We start from the raw sequence: 19,203 nt of genomic DNA, 5'->3' as shown, positions 1-19,203 counted from the left end.
GAGGGATTAAAATGACTTGTAAATGTAGAACATAAGCGGGGTGAGTCATAACAAGGCTCGCAGTGTAATTAAAGGTCAACTAGCGGGCATGGGGCCACTTGTGCAATTTTCTCCTTATCGGGCTTTCCGATTCTTCTCGTACATGTCAATGGAATACTGTTTTCATTTCGACTGAGCGTCAACAATTCATATACCCATAATGTCCTCTCCAATCGATTCAGAGGGAATCCAATACTACGAATTGGAGAACTTCACCTTCCAGAACGGCACCACTCTGCCAAAAGTCCGAGTCGCTTATCGCGAGTTCAATCCAACAGGACAAAAAGCTGCCCTGATTCCTACGTGCTTTCGGGGAAGAGTTAATCAAACTCTGAACTTTACCAATGGCGTGTTAAAAAGTCATCGAGTCATTGTGGTCGCGCTATTGGGCAACGGAGAATCCTCAAGTCCATCCAACACCGAAAATTTCCCTGATACCCTCGAATATGGAGACTGCGTCAGAGCTCAGCATGCCTTGGTCACAGAGCACCTGCGAATTCCTTCGTTAGATGTGATGCTCGGCTTTTCCATGGGAGGTCAATGTACCTATCACTGGACTGCAATGTATCCCGAAATGATCCGCAATGCGGTGATTATATGTTCATCGGCGAGAACCAGTCTGCACAATTACCAGTTTCTAGAAGGCCCCAAGGCTGCATTGCTACATTCAGTTGACTACAATGACAAGAATATCCGTGCGAAAAATATCGCGCCGCTCCGAGGCCTGCATGCCTTTGGCAGAGCTTACTCTGCGTGGTTGACGAGTGCTGAATGGTTTGAGGAACGACTTTTTCGAAAGTTTGGCTTCGAGATACTTGATGACTGGGCTGAGGCTGGTGCGAAGGGCTACGATGATTGGCATCCTGATGACCTTTTGGTCATGCTGGGGATGTGGCAGCGATCAGATATAAGTCTCATCGGGGATGGAAAGAGGACTCTTGAGGATGTTCTTGGTAGTTTGACAGCTAGGATCCTTCTGATGCCCTGCCGGACTGACCAGTACTTCAAGTGGGAGGCTAATGAGAGAGAGCTTCAGTCTATTAAATGTGGAGAATTGGCGGTGATTCCGTCGATTTGGGGTCATATTGGGGGAGGGGGTGCCAATCCGATCGATACTGAGTGGATGGATCTAAAGATTGCTGCATTCTTGGCTTCTCAATATTGATGAGCAAGACTTTGCTGGATACTTCCATATGTTTATTTCTTTATTAGCCACACTCACTAGCTGACATAAGTGAATATCCATGGTTGTTTCCTTATCTCATCAAAATATGTACCAGATCATATGCCTGGAACCATTCCGAAAGTGAACTATTCCATGGATATCAAAGCGCACAGAGATAAACTGAGTTGAGAAGATGATTCCAGATATTTCAAGACAAGTAATGAAGGTCAGTCGAATGAATCAAACAATTTGGATTTCGTTGACGTAAGTAGAGCTGCCCGAATGCGATAGTGGGGTAAGCGGACATAGTAGATAGCATTGACTGTCGGACCGTCCGACACTCGACTGTCAGTACATTTGGTTCAACATTTGAATCCTATTATCGAGGGCTTATTTAAGGACTACGGTCCTGCATACTGACCCTCAATATCGACTACAATCATCCTTTTGTGCTGGTACATAATGATCGAATTAAAATTGGAGGATCATTTAAGCCTCCCGGCGGTCCTGCCCTGGAGCTACTCAATCGCATTAATCCCACTAGTCATCTACTTGGTCTATAAAGTAAGTCCGATAGGTCCTCCTTCACATAGACTGCACTAACAGCCGAAAGTGCACCCTGGCGACCGACATTCCTCACATCAAAGGCCTGCCAGAGATCCCCGGCTCAGTACCCGTCTTCGGCCACCTCCTCAAACTAGGAGATGACCACGCAAGTATCTGTGAGAAATGGTGGCGCCAATACGGCCACTCTGTCTTCCAGATCAAGCTAGGCAACACGCGTGCAGTGGTAGTCAACTCCTTCGAAGACTGCCGCAAGATGCTTCTCGGACACCAAAATGCCATCATCGACCGCCCAAAGCTATACACATTCCATGGCGTGGTAAGCAGTACGCAAGGATTTACCATCGGCTCCTCTCCTTGGGATGACTCTTGCAAAAAGAAGAGAAAGGCAGCCGGAACGGCCTTGGGGAGACCCGCTCTACGCAACTATTACCCCATGTTTGATTTGGAAAGCTACTGTATTCTCCGTGATCTCCACCTGGACAGCAAAAACGGTGCAATCGAGCTTAGTGTGCGGCCCTACATCCAGCGATACGCTCTGAACACAACTCTCACGCTGTGCTATGGTATTCGTATGGATGCTGTCTACGACGATCTCTTGCGTGAGATTCTTCACGTGGGGTCCGCCATCTCCCTTCTCCGGAGCGCATCGGAGAATCTGCAAGATTACATCCCTGTTCTCCGTTACATGCCGAACAACGAGAAAACGGCTCGGTCGAAGGAGCTGCGTGATCGCCGTGATGCTTACTTGAATCTCCTCCTTGATAAAGTGCGCGAGATGATCAAAAAAGGAACAGACAAGCCGTGTATCTCTGCAGCTATCCTTAAGGATGAGGAAACAAAGCTCACCGGTGTGGAAGTATCTTCCATCTGTTTGTCACTGGTTTCTGGTGGGTTTGAGACAATTCCTGGTACCCTTACTTCGGCTATCGGCTCGCTATCTACTCCCGAAGGACAGATCTGGCAAGATCGCGCCTACGAGGATATTAAGCGATACTATCCTGATGTGAAGGAGGCTTGGACTAGCTGTATCTCAGAGGAGAAGGTGCCCTACGTCAATGCTATCATCAAGGAGGCCGGTCGTTACTACACTGTCAGCTCGATGAGTTTGCCCCGGAAGACTGTGACGGAGGTAAATTGGAACGGTGCGATCATCCCGCCCAAGACGATGATTTTGATTAATGCTCAAGCTGGAAACCACGGTATGTCTCTCAAATATCAACTTACTAGTGCAAATACTAACCTTCTATTTAGATGTGGATCATTTCGGTGCCGACGGGGGCAAGTTCGATCCGGAGAGATGGCTCAAGTCCGTGAACCCACCAGAAGAAAAAGAGGTCAGCGGTCTACCGCATTTGAGTTTTGGCTCTGGATCTCGTGCTTGCTCCGGTCAATTCATTGCATCCAGATTACTTTATTGTGCTCTGGTCCGTCTACTTGCTTCATACAAGATCGTGGCAAGTGAGGATAACCCACCTAACACGGATTACGTGGAGTACAACCAGTTCAAGACGGCTTTAGTTGCTATTCCAAAAGACTTCAAGGTTCGGTTGATTCCTAGGGATGACACAGTTACCTCGGAGTGTTTGAATTTGGCGGAACAGAGGACCAAGGAGCACTATAAGGAGTAAGCTTTCAGCATGGCACGGTTTATGTTCCCTTTGCATTACTAGGAAGTCATTCGTAGCAAGAAGTTTGTTCATTTCCAACATTGGCATAACTGTAAATCACATAGATAACGCTTATGTACTAGACTTCGTCGATGCATTTACAACATTTTGACTCGTAAGGTATCTACAGGGTCGACCCTGTACAACTAAAAAACTAGAACTCCATAGAGTTTTGAGCATTGACCAGTACCTAAGAGGCCCAGGCAGTAGTAACCACCCAGCTCACATCATCGTTGAATGAGGTGGTCGAATCAAAGGTGTCAACGCCGCCGTTGCTTGCAACGTAGAGCACATCCTCGTAGTGACGGAAATAGCGGGTAGGATAACTCCATGATCGAATAGAGTTAGTACCAGCCGAGTTAAGAGAAGCAAGAGGGCAGAAAGTCGCATCCTCATAGAACTGCTTCGTGCTGTCATCGGCGGCGAGCAGCAGCGCGAAGTTGTAGTGACGAATGTAGCTACCGGGTGTATCGACAGACTCGAACGAGTAGCAACCGCTGTTACCAAGGCCAGTGACAACCTTCCAGCTAGCCTGCTCCTTGAGGGTGGTGCTGCTGGAGGAAGTGACAACCTGGGTATTGACAGTAGTGTCGGTGTGCGCGATGTAGCGGGTGGTATATCCAGATGTGGTAGCCCGCAGCGAGATGGTAGAGCCAACGGTAAGAGCTTTGCCGCCGACAAGTGAAGTCACAGCGTATTTCGCAGCCACAATGTTAGCCTGAACCGAGTTCTCGACTGCATCAGTGGGGTACCCGGAGGTCATCACACCCTCGTAGAAAGTACCCTGGGCGCCGTTGCTGTTGTCACCGCCAATTCCAAGAATGATGGCACCCTCTTTGCTCATCGGGTTGTAGCCCGATGCAGATGGGCGCACGCCGCTGTAGTACGTTGATAGAGAGCCGGATGCAGCGTTTCCACCACGGATGGCCCACTGGTCTGGCTCGCCCTTGACGATCGTGCTAACGAATCGATAGGAGATCGACGGGTCAGCACTGTTCTCTGTAGCGCTGTAGCCAGAGAAAAGGCCATTCTCCAGATCGGCCATGATCCAAGGACCGTCGCCAGAGCCATAGCCCCAAGAGGTACTGTCGCCATAGTAGATAGCCTCCATATGACCGTTACCAGTATCAGTGCTGCTAGTCTCGGCATTACCATAGTCGAAGCAGCAAGCACCGTTGTAGTGAGTACCGTCAAGAACAGCATACATGCCCTCTGGCTCATCTCCCGTAGCCGTGTTGGAGGCCTCGTTGTTTCTGTAGCCCGTGCCGGGCGAAACAAAGACGCCATAAGCCTTGTTGCCATTCAGCGTAACCGGTGCACCAATTGCGCTGGCCAGGTTATCATAGCCATTGGATTCAGGACCATCAAAGCCGCCAGGTGGAGCTTGGGTGAGGTGGTTTCCATTACCGGACTGATCATAGATGATCGTGATAAGGCAGGTTGTGTTGGCACAGAATGTGTCTTGGGCAGCGGCATTTGCGACACCTCCAGCGGTGAGCGGCACGATGGCAGTTGTGGCACTGTCTGAGCCGCGTTTAACCTGGTAAAGGCTGCCGGAGTATGCGCTGTATAGAGCGCGAGTGGTACTATGTGCGGCAATGCAAGGCGTGTCGCCAGACGCGTAGAGATCACAAGGTCCGGCTAGCACAAGGGTGCTCCCAGCGATAACTCCTAGGGCAAGTGCCCAGGCGCGCTGGACGATGCTCGGTCGTGAGAGCATGTTTGATTATGCTGGCTTGGGTGCTATGGAATGGGCACACCTATGGACCTTTTGAATTCAGCGACTGGATACTCGGTCACTGGAGAATAGGTACATCTAACAGAATCTACTGTGAAGTAACTAGCTTATTTATATATTTTATTTTATATGCCAAGATACTTATTTTCTTGAAGAATGTCACGCGTTGCTATAGTGGTTCCAAGGCTGCATTTCTCCGCCAATGATCACAGATCGGGTATACATTACTTGCTCACTAGTATAAGCGAGCTCTAGCTTTTAAGAGCTCGGTTAATACCTGCTATAAATTAAATTCCAGCCACACTACTTCGAGAACTATATTATATAATGAGTCCTCTATTCAACGAATTGAAACTGAACAATCGCGGAAAAATTGCAAATCAGGGGTTTTGACCGACGTTTCCTGGCTTGAACGGGTCATGTTGTTCCACCCCTGCTGCTCACGAGTTCAAAGTTAACTAACCTTTTGGAACAAAGTGATTTGTCCCACCGGGCTTTTTCCCATTTCTCCTCAGCGGGGGAGCATTTAACCGAAGCATCAAACGTATCTAAACTGGAAGTAGACAAGCTTAACCGGAGTAAAATGTGGCGCCCGAACTTAATGTTCCTGAAGATGCGGGGCCCCAGGCCCTACCATCCATCGGCACATTCGCCTTGCCCTGAGGAGAATATTGCCATCCCATTTGTGGACTAGTTTGAGCCCCTGGAATCACGGCTCTTCCTTTTTGCTTGTGGCGAACGCCATTTATTTCTTCAGGAGTGCCGGGCTTGGCAGGGCACAGCGATCTCATGAATCGGAATTGGACGTGGTCACATTGCTAGTGGGGCCTAAGGCGGGGAAAGGGTGACACCGATGGACATCCGGCTCGACTTCCAAGGTTTTGCTAATTAATTTAGTGAATCATGTTCCTAACACTACTGTGATGGAGTTCTCCCGAGGCCCAGTAGGTATCCGGTCATGTGCTGTTCCTAATACTTCGATAGCCCCTCAATATTTTACGAATCTCTCTCTACTATGCGAAGGGTCATACAACTCTTGTTTCCCCGCGGGTCGGTCCGAAGCGGGTCCAGTCATCCTCACGGGTATATCACGTGGACAGTGAGAGCCCATGAAAGTAACTGACTGTATCTATCTCAGATGATGTTGATCATTCCATGGGTGCTCTAACTGTGAGACTTAGTGATTGAAGTATGACCATGATTTTCCTTTCTTATCGGACTATCTACACCATCACTCCTGCCCATTCGCTAGCAAGATTCGACCACCGTCCACACAGAGTGAGACCCCATCAACATATGCCTAGTCCGACCTGTTAGTGGTAGCCGAGGCCAAAATGGGTATTGACTTACCCCCGCCTTGCTCACTAAATATAATACCGTCCCCGCAATATCTTCAGAACAACCCGCCCTCTTCGCCGGAACCTTATCAAACAAGGAGCTGAAGACATTCCCTTCCGCGCCAACGGGATTCATATTACTCGGAACAACTAGTAGCACATCTAGTCAATGTGGAAAACAGAAAAGAGAGAGGAAATAAACTTACATCCAGGGTTAATGCCGACAACACGCACGTAAAATCGATTATATTTCGCTGCCAGCAACTTGACCAGGTGGTCGGTGGCTGCCTTGCTTGTCGCATAGCTTGTCAAATCCACATTTGTCACATTGTGCATACTCGCACAAGAACTTGTAACAACAATCACTCCTCGGCCTTCATCTCGACCCTTGCGTCCATCGCCTATCGGCTGGTCGGCAGCTGCGGCAAGTAGTGGCAGAAGAGCAATACTGAGGAAATAATGGGCGGTGGTGTTGACACGGAAAGTATTTTCCCAGTCTTCTTGTGGGAGAGACCACATTGAGGCTTGGAGTTCTTCCAGTGGCGCGGTAAGAACATTGCAGGATTGTGGGGGATCGCGGCGGATTCCAGCGTTGGAGATGAGCATATCTAGTGTTTTTTCTTTTTGAGAGATTTTCTCGCCAAGCTCTTTAATGGAGTTCTTTGATGAGATATCGCAGGGTATCCTAAAAAGATATCAGTCTGAGCAACATGAAAAAAACATTTGAAAGTCACTAACCCTTCGGCTTGTCCACCCGTTTCCTGTCCCAATATGTTGAGTTCCTCGACTACCTCCGCGATGGGGTCACTTGGTAGTGCGACCAGATAAACCTTAGCTCCATTTTGAACCAGTCCCTAACGAAATACTGATCGTTAGTTTTGTTCGTTGGTCTTGCATTGGTTTCGCACCTTGGAAATCATCAATCCTATTCCACTGCTCCCACCGGTCACAACCGCAACGCGCCCCTTCACATTGAACAAATCCAAAACACTAAGGGAAGCCATTATCCATATACGTAGTTGAGACTTAGAAATTGTATAAGTAAGTGAGGCTCGGGTTTATATGCGATGCTCTGTTATGTAAAGTGGGGAAGCTGATATGAGCGGCGGGCGCTGCGAACTAGCGGCGGCATGTCCGACTGGGGCTGTTGGAGTAATTGCTCTCCAAGCAGATGTCTTTATACATTAGAAAACAACATAACCTTGACCAATCCGGCAATAATTTCAAAGTTCCATTATATTACACACTAAAAGCGTCAAGGTTTTACATTTGCACAATGTCCGTGGCCTTCTTAGCCGATAAGACGCAGTACGTACGAACCTCGAAGCCCTTCGAGCCAAATTCCTAACACCGATCAGATCCAAAATCTCTATACGAGACTTACAAAATGCGGCATCAAGTCTTGGTATCCAGATACGAGATGCCCAAGAAGCAGAAGATTATCTACATCTGCTACAATCCGCAGAAGCAGTCATGAGACAAATCCAAGTAGAAGATGATTACGTCCACCCCAGTCTATCTCCTGTGGCAACAACTACGCCTCGAGTATTCTCAGAGCCAGAAAAGGAGGAGAATCCTCTGAATGCATGGCGACATCGCTTTGAGCTCGTTGCTCAAAACCCGACCAGCACGACCCTCCACGGAAAGACCATCGCCATTAAAGACAACATCTCCATCGGCGGTATCCCGACAACAGTCGGGACATTTACAGAGCTATTATGTGCAGATGGTCATCTGCCTGTTTCTCCAATCGATGCATTAGTGGTATCCCGAGTTCTGTTAGCCGGCGCTACCATCAAAGGGTCCTCGACTTGCGAGAATTATTGCGCGTCGCCGCTGTCTTATAGTGCTGCGACGGGTCCGGTGCATAATCCCCGGCTTCGAGGATATACCGCGGGCGGAAGTAGTAGTGGCTCAGCAGCGCTTGTTGCGGCAAGGCTCTTGCACGGGGAAGATCAAGGTCCTTGTGGAGAAACGGTCGATATTGCGATTGGCGGTGATCAGGCTGGTTCTGTCCGGATACCTGCTTCCTATAGCGGGATTTATGGATTGAAACCCACGTATGGCTTGGTCCCATATACAGGAGCTGTGCCTTTAGCGCCGATGATTGATCATTTGGGGCCGATGGCGGGGAATCTTGAAGACATTGCTATGTTACTACAGGTGATGGCAGGGTATGACGGAATAGACCCACGCATGACTCCTGAATCACCGCTGCGAGACCAGGTGCCAAATTACCCTAAAATCTTAGGGAACATCAAAACAAGAATCCTTGAAGATGGGCAGGGATTTGTTTCTGGTTTGAAGATTGGTTTGCTCGTCGAATCCTTTGAGGTCATGGGATTGTCAGATCAGGTTCGCGACACGGTACTTGAGGCAGCCCGGCGGTGCTTCACCGCAGCCGGAGCCGAAGTAATAGACGTTTCGGTCCCCATGCATCGACAGGGAGCACTCATTTGGACAGCTTCGACCAGGATGTCAATGTCCGAATGGGCATGTCAAGGCAAGACATCGGGCTTCCTATCATTCCTCCCGCCACATATTCAAGCTCGCTGGCCTCCGGACCAGAAAATGTACGAATTGATGACAGCGACGAACCCGGCAGCAATGAATATGATGCTTAGCGGTCAGTTTCTAAAGGAACAATTTGGTCCGAGCGTTGAAGCCAAGGCCCACCGTAAAGTGTTTGAGCTGCGGGCGGCTTATGATCGAGCTTTGACCGAGGTGGATATTCTCATCACGCCTTGTGCCCCGACTGTTGCTATGCCGCATCCGAAAATGCAGGCTGATGCCGAAGGGTCTAGTTCCAGCGTGATGGATAAGGTGTCGGTCGCTGTTGGGGTGACTACCAATACAGCACCATTCAATGTCACTGGACATCCGGCTCTGAATGTGCCCTGTGGATTCGGTTGGGATTCAAATCATGTTGAGGTGAAACTGCCGATTGGTATGCAGCTCGTCGGAAGGAGATGGGAAGATGCGATGGTTCTCAAGGCAGCAGCGGTATTTGAGCAAGGAAGGAAATTAGCGCCATAGTTTGAATAAGCTTGGCTACTTTGTTTTTCTATCCCCCCATTTGTGCTTAAATACATGTATTCCGAATATTTTGATCGCATTGTTTTACAGATTATACAACATCGCTAACCGTGGAATTGGCAGCTGTTCAAAAATGAATGTCTGCATGAAATCAAGTTCCAAGTTTGTTCATATTACCACGCCTCGTCATTCTGTGGGGTTCTCTCGAGGTCTATAGAGTTTAAGACCTGCAGACATGACACTTAGCTGCATGAACCAGCCCGCACATCCACCCCTTCGAACCGGATCCCCACCGGGATCGACCCGTGCGTATCTTGTCACACCGTAGCAAAATCAGGGGTGATCCCTCACAGTTACACGCGAGTGGAGAACCAAACCTAGGAAATCAAGAACCGAGGATTGGAACACGACTTCTCGCTGCAGCCCTAGGAGGCGTTTCTTGACGCGCACGTTCATAAACATGCAGCGCTCACCAAACATTCGTATGCACTGTAACCCAAGTCCCCTTCCAGACCATCACCGCCAAAACCTACATATAATGTACAGGTCCAGAGGCATCCCTTGCGTGCTCCGCTGAAAAATATGACAGCCTGCCCAGAACGAGGGCCATGACGCTGTCAAGAAAGCTTCTCCCACACCACATCAGCCTTATTGGAGGATAAGACAGGCTATTGTTGCACAAAAGAGGATTATCTGCTAAGGAATGACGCCCCGGCCCAAAGGCCCCGCCCATTAGCGCGTATCGCTATCTCATGCAGCTGACATATTTTGTCCAGCCCGGCGTGCCAATGTGCGTCACGTCAGAACCATTGGTCTGCGAATGGCGTGGAAGCAAAAACTTGGTCTATGCACTCAGGGGGAGCGATCCACGACCCACGATCAGCGATCGGCATAGCTCCACCCCTATCGATAGTTTGATTCCTCCAGGACCCACTTCGGCTTTTGCCCTGGTTCTCTTTTTTCTTTTTCGCATTGTTAGTTACTCAAAGATCAATGCACGGGTGTGTGGGACATAAAAGAACAGAATTCACTGGTCAGAAAGTTCTGGCCTTTGCTCCTGGAGATGCAGCATTGCGTACGCGAACCGGCGAACTGTGGGATCGACAGACTATCATGCCCCGAGGGCTTGGTGCAATACGACCGACCTATCAGCGATCGTCCCAGTACATGCCAATCTGATCTCGGTTGACAGGTCAAAAGCGAGACCCGCAGGCCCGGCCGACATGTTTTTTTTCTTTAACGGAGAAATTATGGGTCCAGCTAATTTGCACTATTTTTCAAGTGCACTTCAAATAATCCCCGGCCCCTCTCAGCCGGGTGTTGACAGGCATCAACGCTACAATGTCGAGTCTCACCGTAAATACCTGGTCAGCCCTATAGGCCAATTGCATAGCTAACGATGAACCCAGGACCCAAACAATGACCCAAATGTCGGTTCCTCGCGAGGGGATTCGTCGTCAACCTCGGGCGATATCGCCAGCGGTCTCACTGGCAGTGGAAGTTCGTCGTCCTCGGCGCTATTAATGACTTTCCTTCCTGCTTTCATATACGCACTCTTCTGGGTTGGTCTATTTTTGATTTTTCGACGAACGCAACGACGGTGGTACGCACCAAGATCTCATATACCCGATTTACATGACCACCAAAGGAGTCCCGAATTACCCTCAGGTTGGGTCAACTGGGTGGGTGACTTTTTGAAAATCGAAGACAATCATGTTTTGCACCACTCATCTCTTGATGGCTATCTGTTTTTACGATTTCTGCGGGTTTTATGTGCTATATGTTTCATGGGTTGTGTGCTTACATGGCCCATTCTGTTTCCAATCCACGCTACCGGCGGGAATGGTAACACGCAGCTGGACGTTCTCAGTTTCAGCAATGTTAAAAATCCGACTAAATACTACGCCAATGTTATCGTCGCATGTGTCTACTTCAGTTAGTGCTCGCGTGTTCCTTGTCCTAGCAATTTACTAACCGCAACAGCCTTTGTTTTTTACGTCGTTGTGCGGGAGAGTTTATACTACGCAAATCTGCGCCAGGTCTATCTGAACTCCCCGGCATACGCCTCCCGGATGTCATCACGGACTGTGCTCTTCATGAACGTGCCACCAGATTACAGGAACGAAAAGAAGCTTCGAAGCGTCTTTGGTAACGCGATCCAACAAATTTGGATCACGTCCAATTGCAAGGAATTGGCCGACTTGGTCGATAAGCGTGACAAATACGCCTACAAATTGGAGGCTGCTGAAACAAAACTAATTCGACGCGCAAACAAGGCGCGCATGCAAGCTATCAAAAAGGGCGAGTTTTCTGCCGAGACTTGCTTGGACTGCGAGTCCAGTAACCCTGCATGGTCCCAGAAGGTCAAGCGGCCTACGCACAAGCTGAAGATACTTTTCGGCAAGAAGGTTGATTCCATCCACTATTACCGTGAGGAACTGGCTAGAGTCTCAGAGGAGGTTCTCTCTCTTCAGCTAAAACATCAGGAAGGCGATGCTAAACAGCTCTCTGCGGTTTTCATTGAATTCAACACGCAAAATGATGCCCAGGTTGCCTTGCAGACTCTATCTCATCACCAGCCGTACCACATGACTCCACGCTATATTGGAGTCTCTCCCTCAGAAGTCGTCTGGTCGGCGTTAAATATCAGCTGGAAACAACGTGTAGTTCGCAGATTCGCCGTTCAGGGCTTCCTAGCAGTGATGGTCATCTTCTGGTCGTTCCCTGCTGCTATCGTGGGAACAATCTCAAACATCACTTATCTTTGCCAAATCATCCCGTTCTTGGGATTCATCTTGAAACTGCCTAGTTTCGTCAAGGGTGCCATTGAAGGTCTGCTACCATCAGCAGCTCTTGCACTGTTGATGTCCTTGGTTCCAATTATCTGCAGAAGTATGTATCTTTTCTTCAACTCTTTACGAGCTAATTCAGCTAACCTATTTCAAGTCTGCGCCAGACGATCCGGTGTCCCGTCTCTGTCACGGGTTGAATTATTCACTCAAAGTGCTGTCTTCGTGTTCCAAGTGGTACAGGTATTCCTAGTGACGACCTTGACATCGGCAGCATCAGCAGCAACGGCACAGATCATCAAAAATCCCTTGTCAATCAAGGACCTCCTGGCAAAGAATTTGCCCAAGGCAACAAACTTCTACATCTCCTACTTCCTCCTTCAAGGACTGAGCATGAGCTCAATGGCATTAGTGCAGATCGCCAGTGCCCTAATCTTCCGAATTGTAAACAAGTTCTTCGCCCATTCTCCTCGTCGATTGTACAATAAATGGGCGCAACTTGCCACTCTCAGCTGGGGAAGTGTCTTCCCTGTTTTTACCAATATGGGTGTAATCGGTACGCATGTCCCTTTCCACTATGCTGTACCAAGCTAACAATCCCTCAGCATTAACATACTCATGCATCGCACCCTTAATCCTCGGTTTCTCTTTCATTGGCCTATACCTGGTCTACCAAGCCTACCGATACAACTTCTTCTTCGTCTACGACATCGAAATCGACACAAAAGGCCTAGTCTACCCACGGGCACTCCAACACCTCCTAACAGGCCTTTACATAGCCGAGGTATGCATGATTGGTCTCTGCGCAATCAAAGGCGCAATTGGCCCAGTTATCATAATGGCCATATTCCTCGTCGTCAACATCCTAGCGCACATCTCGCTAAACGAAGCCTTAACACCATTGAACAGCTTCCTTCCCCGATCTCTAGACGCAGAGGAAGAACATCTTCAGGAAAAAGAGATTATCCGGAACGAGATCAACGAACAGCGTCGCTCACGCAGTCTTGCGTTTTGGAGATGGTTCCATCCAAATATCTACAAGGATTACGCTGCGCTGAGACGCAAAGTGCGGAAGAATCTTGACGAGGTTTCTTATTCGCCTGAGGAGTTGAGGACGGCGTATTGGGAGCCTTGTATTGCATCTCCTGCGCCTACGCTGTGGATCCCAAGGGATAAGTTTGGGTTTAGTCGGCATGAGGTAATGGAGACGGATTCGATTATTAGTATCACGGATGAGGGGGCGCATCTTGATGGGAAGAATAGGATTATTTGGGATAAGTATGATCCGACTCTTCCGTTAAGAGAACGGAAGATTTTGTATTAGTACTGGAGGGATATTTTCGTTTTATAGATACCACAAGAATAATGATATGATTTTAATGAATAAGATTATAATGGTTTACGAAAGGTTTCGTGGTCTAATGAAGTTGCTTGACAACCCGGGTAGCAAAAATCCCAAGTCTCAAGTTAAGTGATATTAGGCAAGACTGAGTCTGGTCCACCAAGCAATACCTAGCATTGAGATGGCTTGGAGTTTGTTCATAGGGTATATACCTGACATTGTCATCATTAAATCATTCCATCGTGAGCCTCAAATATAGGAAACAGAAACGGCTCAGTTATCGCTCCAAAATTCACATTTCACATCAGAATGCAATCTTTTCTCTCGTCAGGGTTATATCGTTCAGGTCGGTTCCCATAGCTGGGATAACGATTATTCCGTGGGTTTCGATTTCCTGGGTATTGATTTGAAGAATACTCGCTAGGGAATTCCGTGAAAGGGGACTGCCTCGCTGGCGGCGAGTACTGTGGCTGTGGCCGCCGGTTCACGGCTTCGTAAGGAGGCGGCGGCGCATTTGGATCATCCGGATCGGGCTCAGTATGGGGCGCTGTCTGTGGCCGTGCGGGTCGAATACCCACGGTATTTGCCGTGCTTGAAGACCGGTTTGGTGGATTATTCATGCGAATACTCGACGCGTTAGGTGAGCGGATAGGTGTTGAGTTGCGGTTGTTGGTCCTTGGTGGTTGCGGCGGAGGATTGTTCCCTTGCGGAGGGTTGTTCCCTTGTTGGCTGTTGCTCCTTTGCTGACTATTTCGTCTCTCGCGCTGCTCCTCTTCTTGGAACTGGAGTGAAAGGGCGTAGGCATAGTCTGCATCAGCTTGTTCCTGTGGTGACAACCTGCCGGACGACTCAGTAGCTGGAGCAAGCTCACTAGCTGGCGGAGCACTTGAGGTGCGCGGACCAGCTGGGCCTGCAGACCCTGATGGGCCGTGGCCGACAGCACGGAAGTCACCGGCAAGGAACTCGGAGTTGAACCCGGTCACGTCAACAAGAGATTCCCAGACCACTTCGGCATGGTTTGCGTAGCCAGCGTCCGTTACTAGCATGAAAAGCTGGTGGGATTCCGGATGTTTGTAGAGTGTGGAGAAATGATCATTGCGGAAGAAAATTGAGACCGAGCCTGGGGCCAGCTGTGTACTCAACTGTGTCAACCCAAAAGGGCTAAGCTGTGTCGCATTCTCAATGTCCACAAAGTATTGAATGGTTTGTATGTCTGCCATTTTTTGCTCTTCTTCCGGGGTCAATGACTTTCCTTGCATCACCGAGTCCTCCAGTTCTTGCTTGCGGAAATGCAACAATTGAATATCCTCATGGTATTGAGCGACCCGAGTCATGGCCGCGTGAGCTTCGCTTGACCACGAAGCAAGCCATCCGTGAATCAAAGGCACGCCGAATGTACTGTACAACTGAAGATCGGGGGTTTGTAAGAATGTGCCAAGTGAATCCGCCGTGTCCTGATCAAATGTTAGTTAGATGGATCAAATTTCCAGGTGTAAAGAGCTTGGATCTTACCACTGTCAGGCGTGGGTTCACATTCAGGCCAGTATGCAACATTGTAAGAAACCGAGAAAGTGACTCAATGTCTGGGAATCGATCATCGGGGCTCAGGCGAGTAATCAATTCCTCAAATAAGGCCTCGATCAACAGCCCAAGAGAAATTTGTTCACGGGTCCGCAAAGCTTTGACAATCGGCGGTTGTGTCGTTGGGTCTGCTCGCAGCACTAACGCATTGATAAGCGCAAGCAGCGGACACGGCCCATTATTGTTTTGAACCAGGATAGGGGACTGCTGCATATTGCCCGTCCGATCCTTCCAATTGATTTGTCGAATAGAGTATGTTTCCGAGCGCTGCTCCTGCTGCCTTGCTTCTTCGGCGGGAGAAAGCTTGACGATCGGGGTCGGTAATGACTGGGTTGGCGTATCCTCCTGTTGTGAGGATGATGGAATTGCTGGTAATGGTCTATCCAACAGTCCGGTCTCGGTCTTTGGGTGGGCTCCATCAGCAGAGTAAACCGAAGATGCTGCTTTGTGTGAATCGGCCTCCACCCCGAGAGTTTCATGAGGATCGATGTCGATCAATTCATGCGACGTTGCTGATGTGGCGCTAGAGAAAGCAGAGGGAGTGTGAGCGCCAGCATCTGAGCCCAATCTACCATGTGAGTAAGGTTGTTGTGAATGATAGATATCTTCAGTTGAATCAGACGGTTGCACAACTACTGCTGGAGCGTATGGATTGGCCTGTCCCCCTTGTAAATAAATCTCCTGAGCGGCTGAGATCTTAATTGAATGCTGTGATCCCCATGGCGATTGATCAGGAGGTAAGTCGCTCGGCACCGCACAATGAGCTTCTGGGTGAGATCCTTGGTGATCAGCCCATGGGGACTCATCCTCCTGGTCCAGAAGTGATAGTCTGGCTGTCATTGGGATATATCCCTCCGCTGCAACGCGTCAGTATCAGTGCTAATGGAAAAAGAAGACGCCTGTTCATACTTTGACTCAAAGGGTCACTATTGGTGGTTGCATTTGAATGTCGATTCCAATCTTCCGACGTGTTTTGTGAGGGTATCGGCGGTCTTGGTTTTAAGAATGGATTGTTAGACCGTAGTTGTACCGGTACCTCCCCAGTCGCTACTTCACTGGCGTGCGCCGTCTGCGATGCGCCCGACATGAGAGCCACTGGTACTTCCTCTACTTTCTGCATTGTGCCCCCCGGATATGTTTCTGAATTGGGTATATTATGGACAATTCGATCCTCCCTATCTTCTGGCCAAGAATTTGGTGGGTAGGTAGTTGGCGAGCCCACCGGGGACCTTTGAGCTTCTTCCAGTGGCATTAGGTCGAATGCAGGTGAGGTGTTGAGATCGGGAGAGTATATGGACTCTTTGGAGGGAATCCGATTTAAGCGCCGACGGTGGGAGGAGGCTGAGGACGGAGAGGTTGGGGAACGAGTGGCCGGGCGAGTATTCCCTTTATTAAGATTATCAAGGCGAGGTGGAGGCTGTTTGCGGAGCACCATGAAGATGATCTAAATAGAGGGTGTATATTTAGCACCGCGATGGGGAATAATAACGGTTTAATGGGGCGCCCGGGTGGTACGTACGTACTTCCCTAGGGTCGCAAGGCTTCCCCAGATACGAGCTGGTTGGGTATCACATACACAAAGAGAGGCTCCAATTTATGCAACAATGGAGATTTGAATAAAAACAATGTAATAATAAATCAGAACGAGACTGCCTTGTGCCCAGGAACTGCGCCCGGTGGATGTGGAGTAGTCTGAGCTCCGGCGATGATATCAGGGAAGTGGTTCAATGCGTTAACTATGGGACCAGCTAAACAGTGGTAGGCACCCAGATTCCCCGCCGATCAATAGGGTGATAATGGTATTACAGGTATTATATTGAGCTTGGTGTAGATCCTACTGCACTGGCATGCCTATGTAACGTCCACGGTACGGTACCGTATGCATTTGCCGGTGATACTATTAATCCGAGAGCTCCCCCGCTGTGCTCTCTGATTGGCCTGTGCACCTTAGGCTAGAAAAGTTGCCCGGAATCTTTTTTCTGATTAGAGATTCATAAAGTCCAAGTTCACTTGGCAGTCTTGCGCCTTCACCATGCATTCTTATATTCGGCCGAACCAGCATGCCATTGTGCAGCTGCCTTCGGATCAGATTCGTATCATCAAGCCGGTACCAAACAGGTTCGCCAGCACGTATCAGACTATTCGGAGCAAGCACACTAACACTTAACAGCATAGTTTCATTGGGCAAATATGGCAACTTCGCCGCGAACCAAATCATTGGCCGCCCCTTCTACCTGACATTCGAGATCCAAGATACCCCTGAACCGGATGGATACCAATTGCGCGTTGTCTCAGCCACCGAGCTGCATGCCGAAACCCTCATCGAAGAGGCCGAGGCCGATGGCGAGGGTGATGAAGGAGAATCTGGCGCAGGAACACCGATGCGCACAAACCAGAAGATCGTCGACGATGCCTCCACACAGAAGTTAACTCTGGAGGAGATTGAAGAGCTGAAGAAGGAGGCTGGTGGGGCAGGCAAAGAGATTGTCGCAAAACTTCTTGAGTCGCATTCGGCCATCGACCAGAAGACGGCTTTCTCTTTGGCCAAATACACATTGCGCAAGCGCAAGAAGTATATCAAAAGATTCACAGTGCTCCCGCTAGACGTCAGCGCTCTCGCCAATTATTTGCTCTCCGAGAAGGATACAGGGAAGGGCATGGAGTTGCGCGACGAGCACATTGGCCTGCTTGGATGCTTGGGCAATGTGCACCACGGTGGACAGTCCACAACGGAGATAATTCCCGATGTGAAACCAAATGGACGATACTTCGTGGTGGACGAGACAGGCGGCTTGATTGTGGCCGCAATGGCTGAGCGAATGGGAATTCTATACCCTCATGACAATGACGAGGATGAGGATTCAGCTGCCGAGGAATCGTCAGCTACAGGCAATCCAGCGCCCCGGGGCTTCACACCGATTCGTCGTCGTCGCACTCGACCAATGTCCGCATCAGGGAACACTCTGACCGTCATCCACGCCCAGGCGCAACCTAACCTGTCACTCTTAAAATACTTTGGCTACGATATCAACCTTCCCGACGAATCTCACCCACTTCACACCCACCTGAAGTCCGTTTCATGGCTTCAGCTGAAGAACCCCTCTCACGACCCAATCCTTTCCAACGAACCGACCGCTTTGCCCGCTGCAGAGCTAGCTGAGATGAAACCCAGCAAACGCACAGGATACTACTTCAAGCGAAACCGATGGGAGAAAGTCAAGAGTGTGACGGATGAGGCTCGTGCAGGCGGCTTCGATGGCCTTATCGTTGGAACTCTGCTTCAACCGGAGAGTGTCTTGCAACATGCCATCCCTCTCCTCTCCGGCTCAGCCGCAGTCTCCATATACTCGCCCTATGTCGAGCCACTTGTCAAACTGATGGATTTCTACTCTACTGCGCGGAGGACAGCATTCATCACCCGGAAACGGGAACTTGAATCACAAAAAAATGCCGACGGCGAGGCTGACCTGTCTCCGCTGAAAGAGGAATTCGAAGTTGACCCTACCCAGCTTCTACCACCGACACTACACCGCTCCCGCGTGCGAGCCTGGCAAGTTCTGCCTGGTCGGACTCATCCCCTGATGACAAGTCGTGGTGGTGCAGAGGGATACCTCTTCCACGCTGTGCGTGTCATTCCCACTGCGGAACATATCCAGGCTGCTGGCACATTCCGAAAGAAGCGCAAGTTGGAAACAACATCAACATCCACACCGACCAGTGATAAGGATATTGACAAGGATGTGGTGATGTTATCATAAGATACTCTTTAGACTTTTACATTGGCTCCTAGAGCCAAGTTGGTTTCCGATCAAAATAAAATGTACGAGTACCATGATGATCCGTTTTGGATCAAGACAAATCATCTATAATCAATTGAGTAAAGGATATACTTAGACACGTCGCTCTACTGGAGTAAAAAGTTATTGAAAACGTATTTGATCT

At 49.3% G+C, this 19,203-nt stretch overlaps 8 protein-coding genes across 8 annotated transcripts; 5 read left to right on the top strand and 3 right to left on the bottom strand.

Annotated features, from left to right (window-relative positions):
• Positions 1–199: 199 nt before the first annotated feature.
• Positions 200–1,204, top strand: N7503_011763 (uncharacterized protein; the record flags this gene model as incomplete). Its single annotated transcript, XM_057071309.1, has 1 exon — positions 200–1,204. One exon carries the CDS (start codon positions 200–202, stop codon positions 1,202–1,204), a length of 1,005 nt encoding a protein of 334 aa, XP_056917920.1.
• A 462-nt stretch (positions 1,205–1,666) lies between these two features.
• N7503_011762 (cytochrome P450) lies at positions 1,667–3,399 on the top strand (the record flags this gene model as incomplete). Its single annotated transcript, XM_057071308.1, has 3 exons — positions 1,667–1,768; positions 1,818–2,970; positions 3,023–3,399. 3 exons carry the CDS (start codon positions 1,667–1,669, stop codon positions 3,397–3,399), a joined length of 1,632 nt encoding a protein of 543 aa, XP_056917919.1.
• Positions 3,400–3,628: 229 nt separating this feature from the next.
• N7503_011761 (alpha-L-arabinofuranosidase B) lies at positions 3,629–5,158 on the bottom strand (the record flags this gene model as incomplete). The annotated part of the gene is made up of 1 exon (XM_057071307.1): positions 3,629–5,158. One exon carries the CDS (start codon positions 5,156–5,158, stop codon positions 3,629–3,631), a length of 1,530 nt encoding a protein of 509 aa, XP_056917918.1.
• Positions 5,159–6,407: 1,249 nt separating this feature from the next.
• On the bottom strand, positions 6,408–7,517 carry N7503_011760 (SDR family NAD(P)-dependent oxidoreductase; the record flags this gene model as incomplete). The annotated part of the gene is made up of 5 exons (XM_057071306.1): positions 6,408–6,476; positions 6,527–6,663; positions 6,720–7,198; positions 7,252–7,367; positions 7,422–7,517. The coding sequence occupies 5 exons, from the start codon at positions 7,515–7,517 to the stop codon at positions 6,408–6,410; spliced, it is 897 nt and encodes a 298-aa protein (XP_056917917.1).
• A 272-nt stretch (positions 7,518–7,789) lies between these two features.
• On the top strand, positions 7,790–9,549 carry N7503_011759 (uncharacterized protein; the record flags this gene model as incomplete). Its single annotated transcript, XM_057071305.1, has 2 exons — positions 7,790–7,821; positions 7,872–9,549. The coding sequence occupies 2 exons, from the start codon at positions 7,790–7,792 to the stop codon at positions 9,547–9,549; spliced, it is 1,710 nt and encodes a 569-aa protein (XP_056917916.1).
• Positions 9,550–10,890: 1,341 nt separating this feature from the next.
• On the top strand, positions 10,891–13,662 carry N7503_011758 (uncharacterized protein; the record flags this gene model as incomplete). Its single annotated transcript, XM_057071304.1, has 5 exons — positions 10,891–10,905; positions 10,959–11,484; positions 11,533–12,441; positions 12,496–12,894; positions 12,944–13,662. The coding sequence occupies 5 exons, from the start codon at positions 10,891–10,893 to the stop codon at positions 13,660–13,662; spliced, it is 2,568 nt and encodes an 855-aa protein (XP_056917915.1).
• Positions 13,663–13,979: 317 nt separating this feature from the next.
• On the bottom strand, positions 13,980–16,696 carry N7503_011757 (MINDY family deubiquitinase; the record flags this gene model as incomplete). Its single annotated transcript, XM_057071303.1, has 3 exons — positions 13,980–15,134; positions 15,193–16,118; positions 16,171–16,696. 3 exons carry the CDS (start codon positions 16,694–16,696, stop codon positions 13,980–13,982), a joined length of 2,607 nt encoding a protein of 868 aa, XP_056917914.1.
• A 552-nt stretch (positions 16,697–17,248) lies between these two features.
• trm6 (tRNA 1-methyladenosine methyltransferase subunit GCD10) lies at positions 17,249–19,019 on the top strand (the record flags this gene model as incomplete). Its single annotated transcript, XM_057071302.1, has 2 exons — positions 17,249–17,379; positions 17,432–19,019. Coding segments are annotated over 2 exons (1,719 nt in total), but the record flags the coding sequence as incomplete, so codon positions are not given.
• Positions 19,020–19,203: the final 184 nt, after the last annotated feature.

The sequence above is a fragment of the Penicillium pulvis genome (assembly GCF_028828015.1).
Source record: "Penicillium pulvis strain IBT 33274 chromosome Unknown scaffold_8_segment0_segment0, whole genome shotgun sequence".
Taxonomy (NCBI): domain Eukaryota; kingdom Fungi; phylum Ascomycota; class Eurotiomycetes; order Eurotiales; family Aspergillaceae; genus Penicillium; species Penicillium pulvis.
The sequence above is the reverse complement of the archived record's forward strand: the minus strand, read 5'-3'. Positions and strand labels throughout refer to the sequence as shown.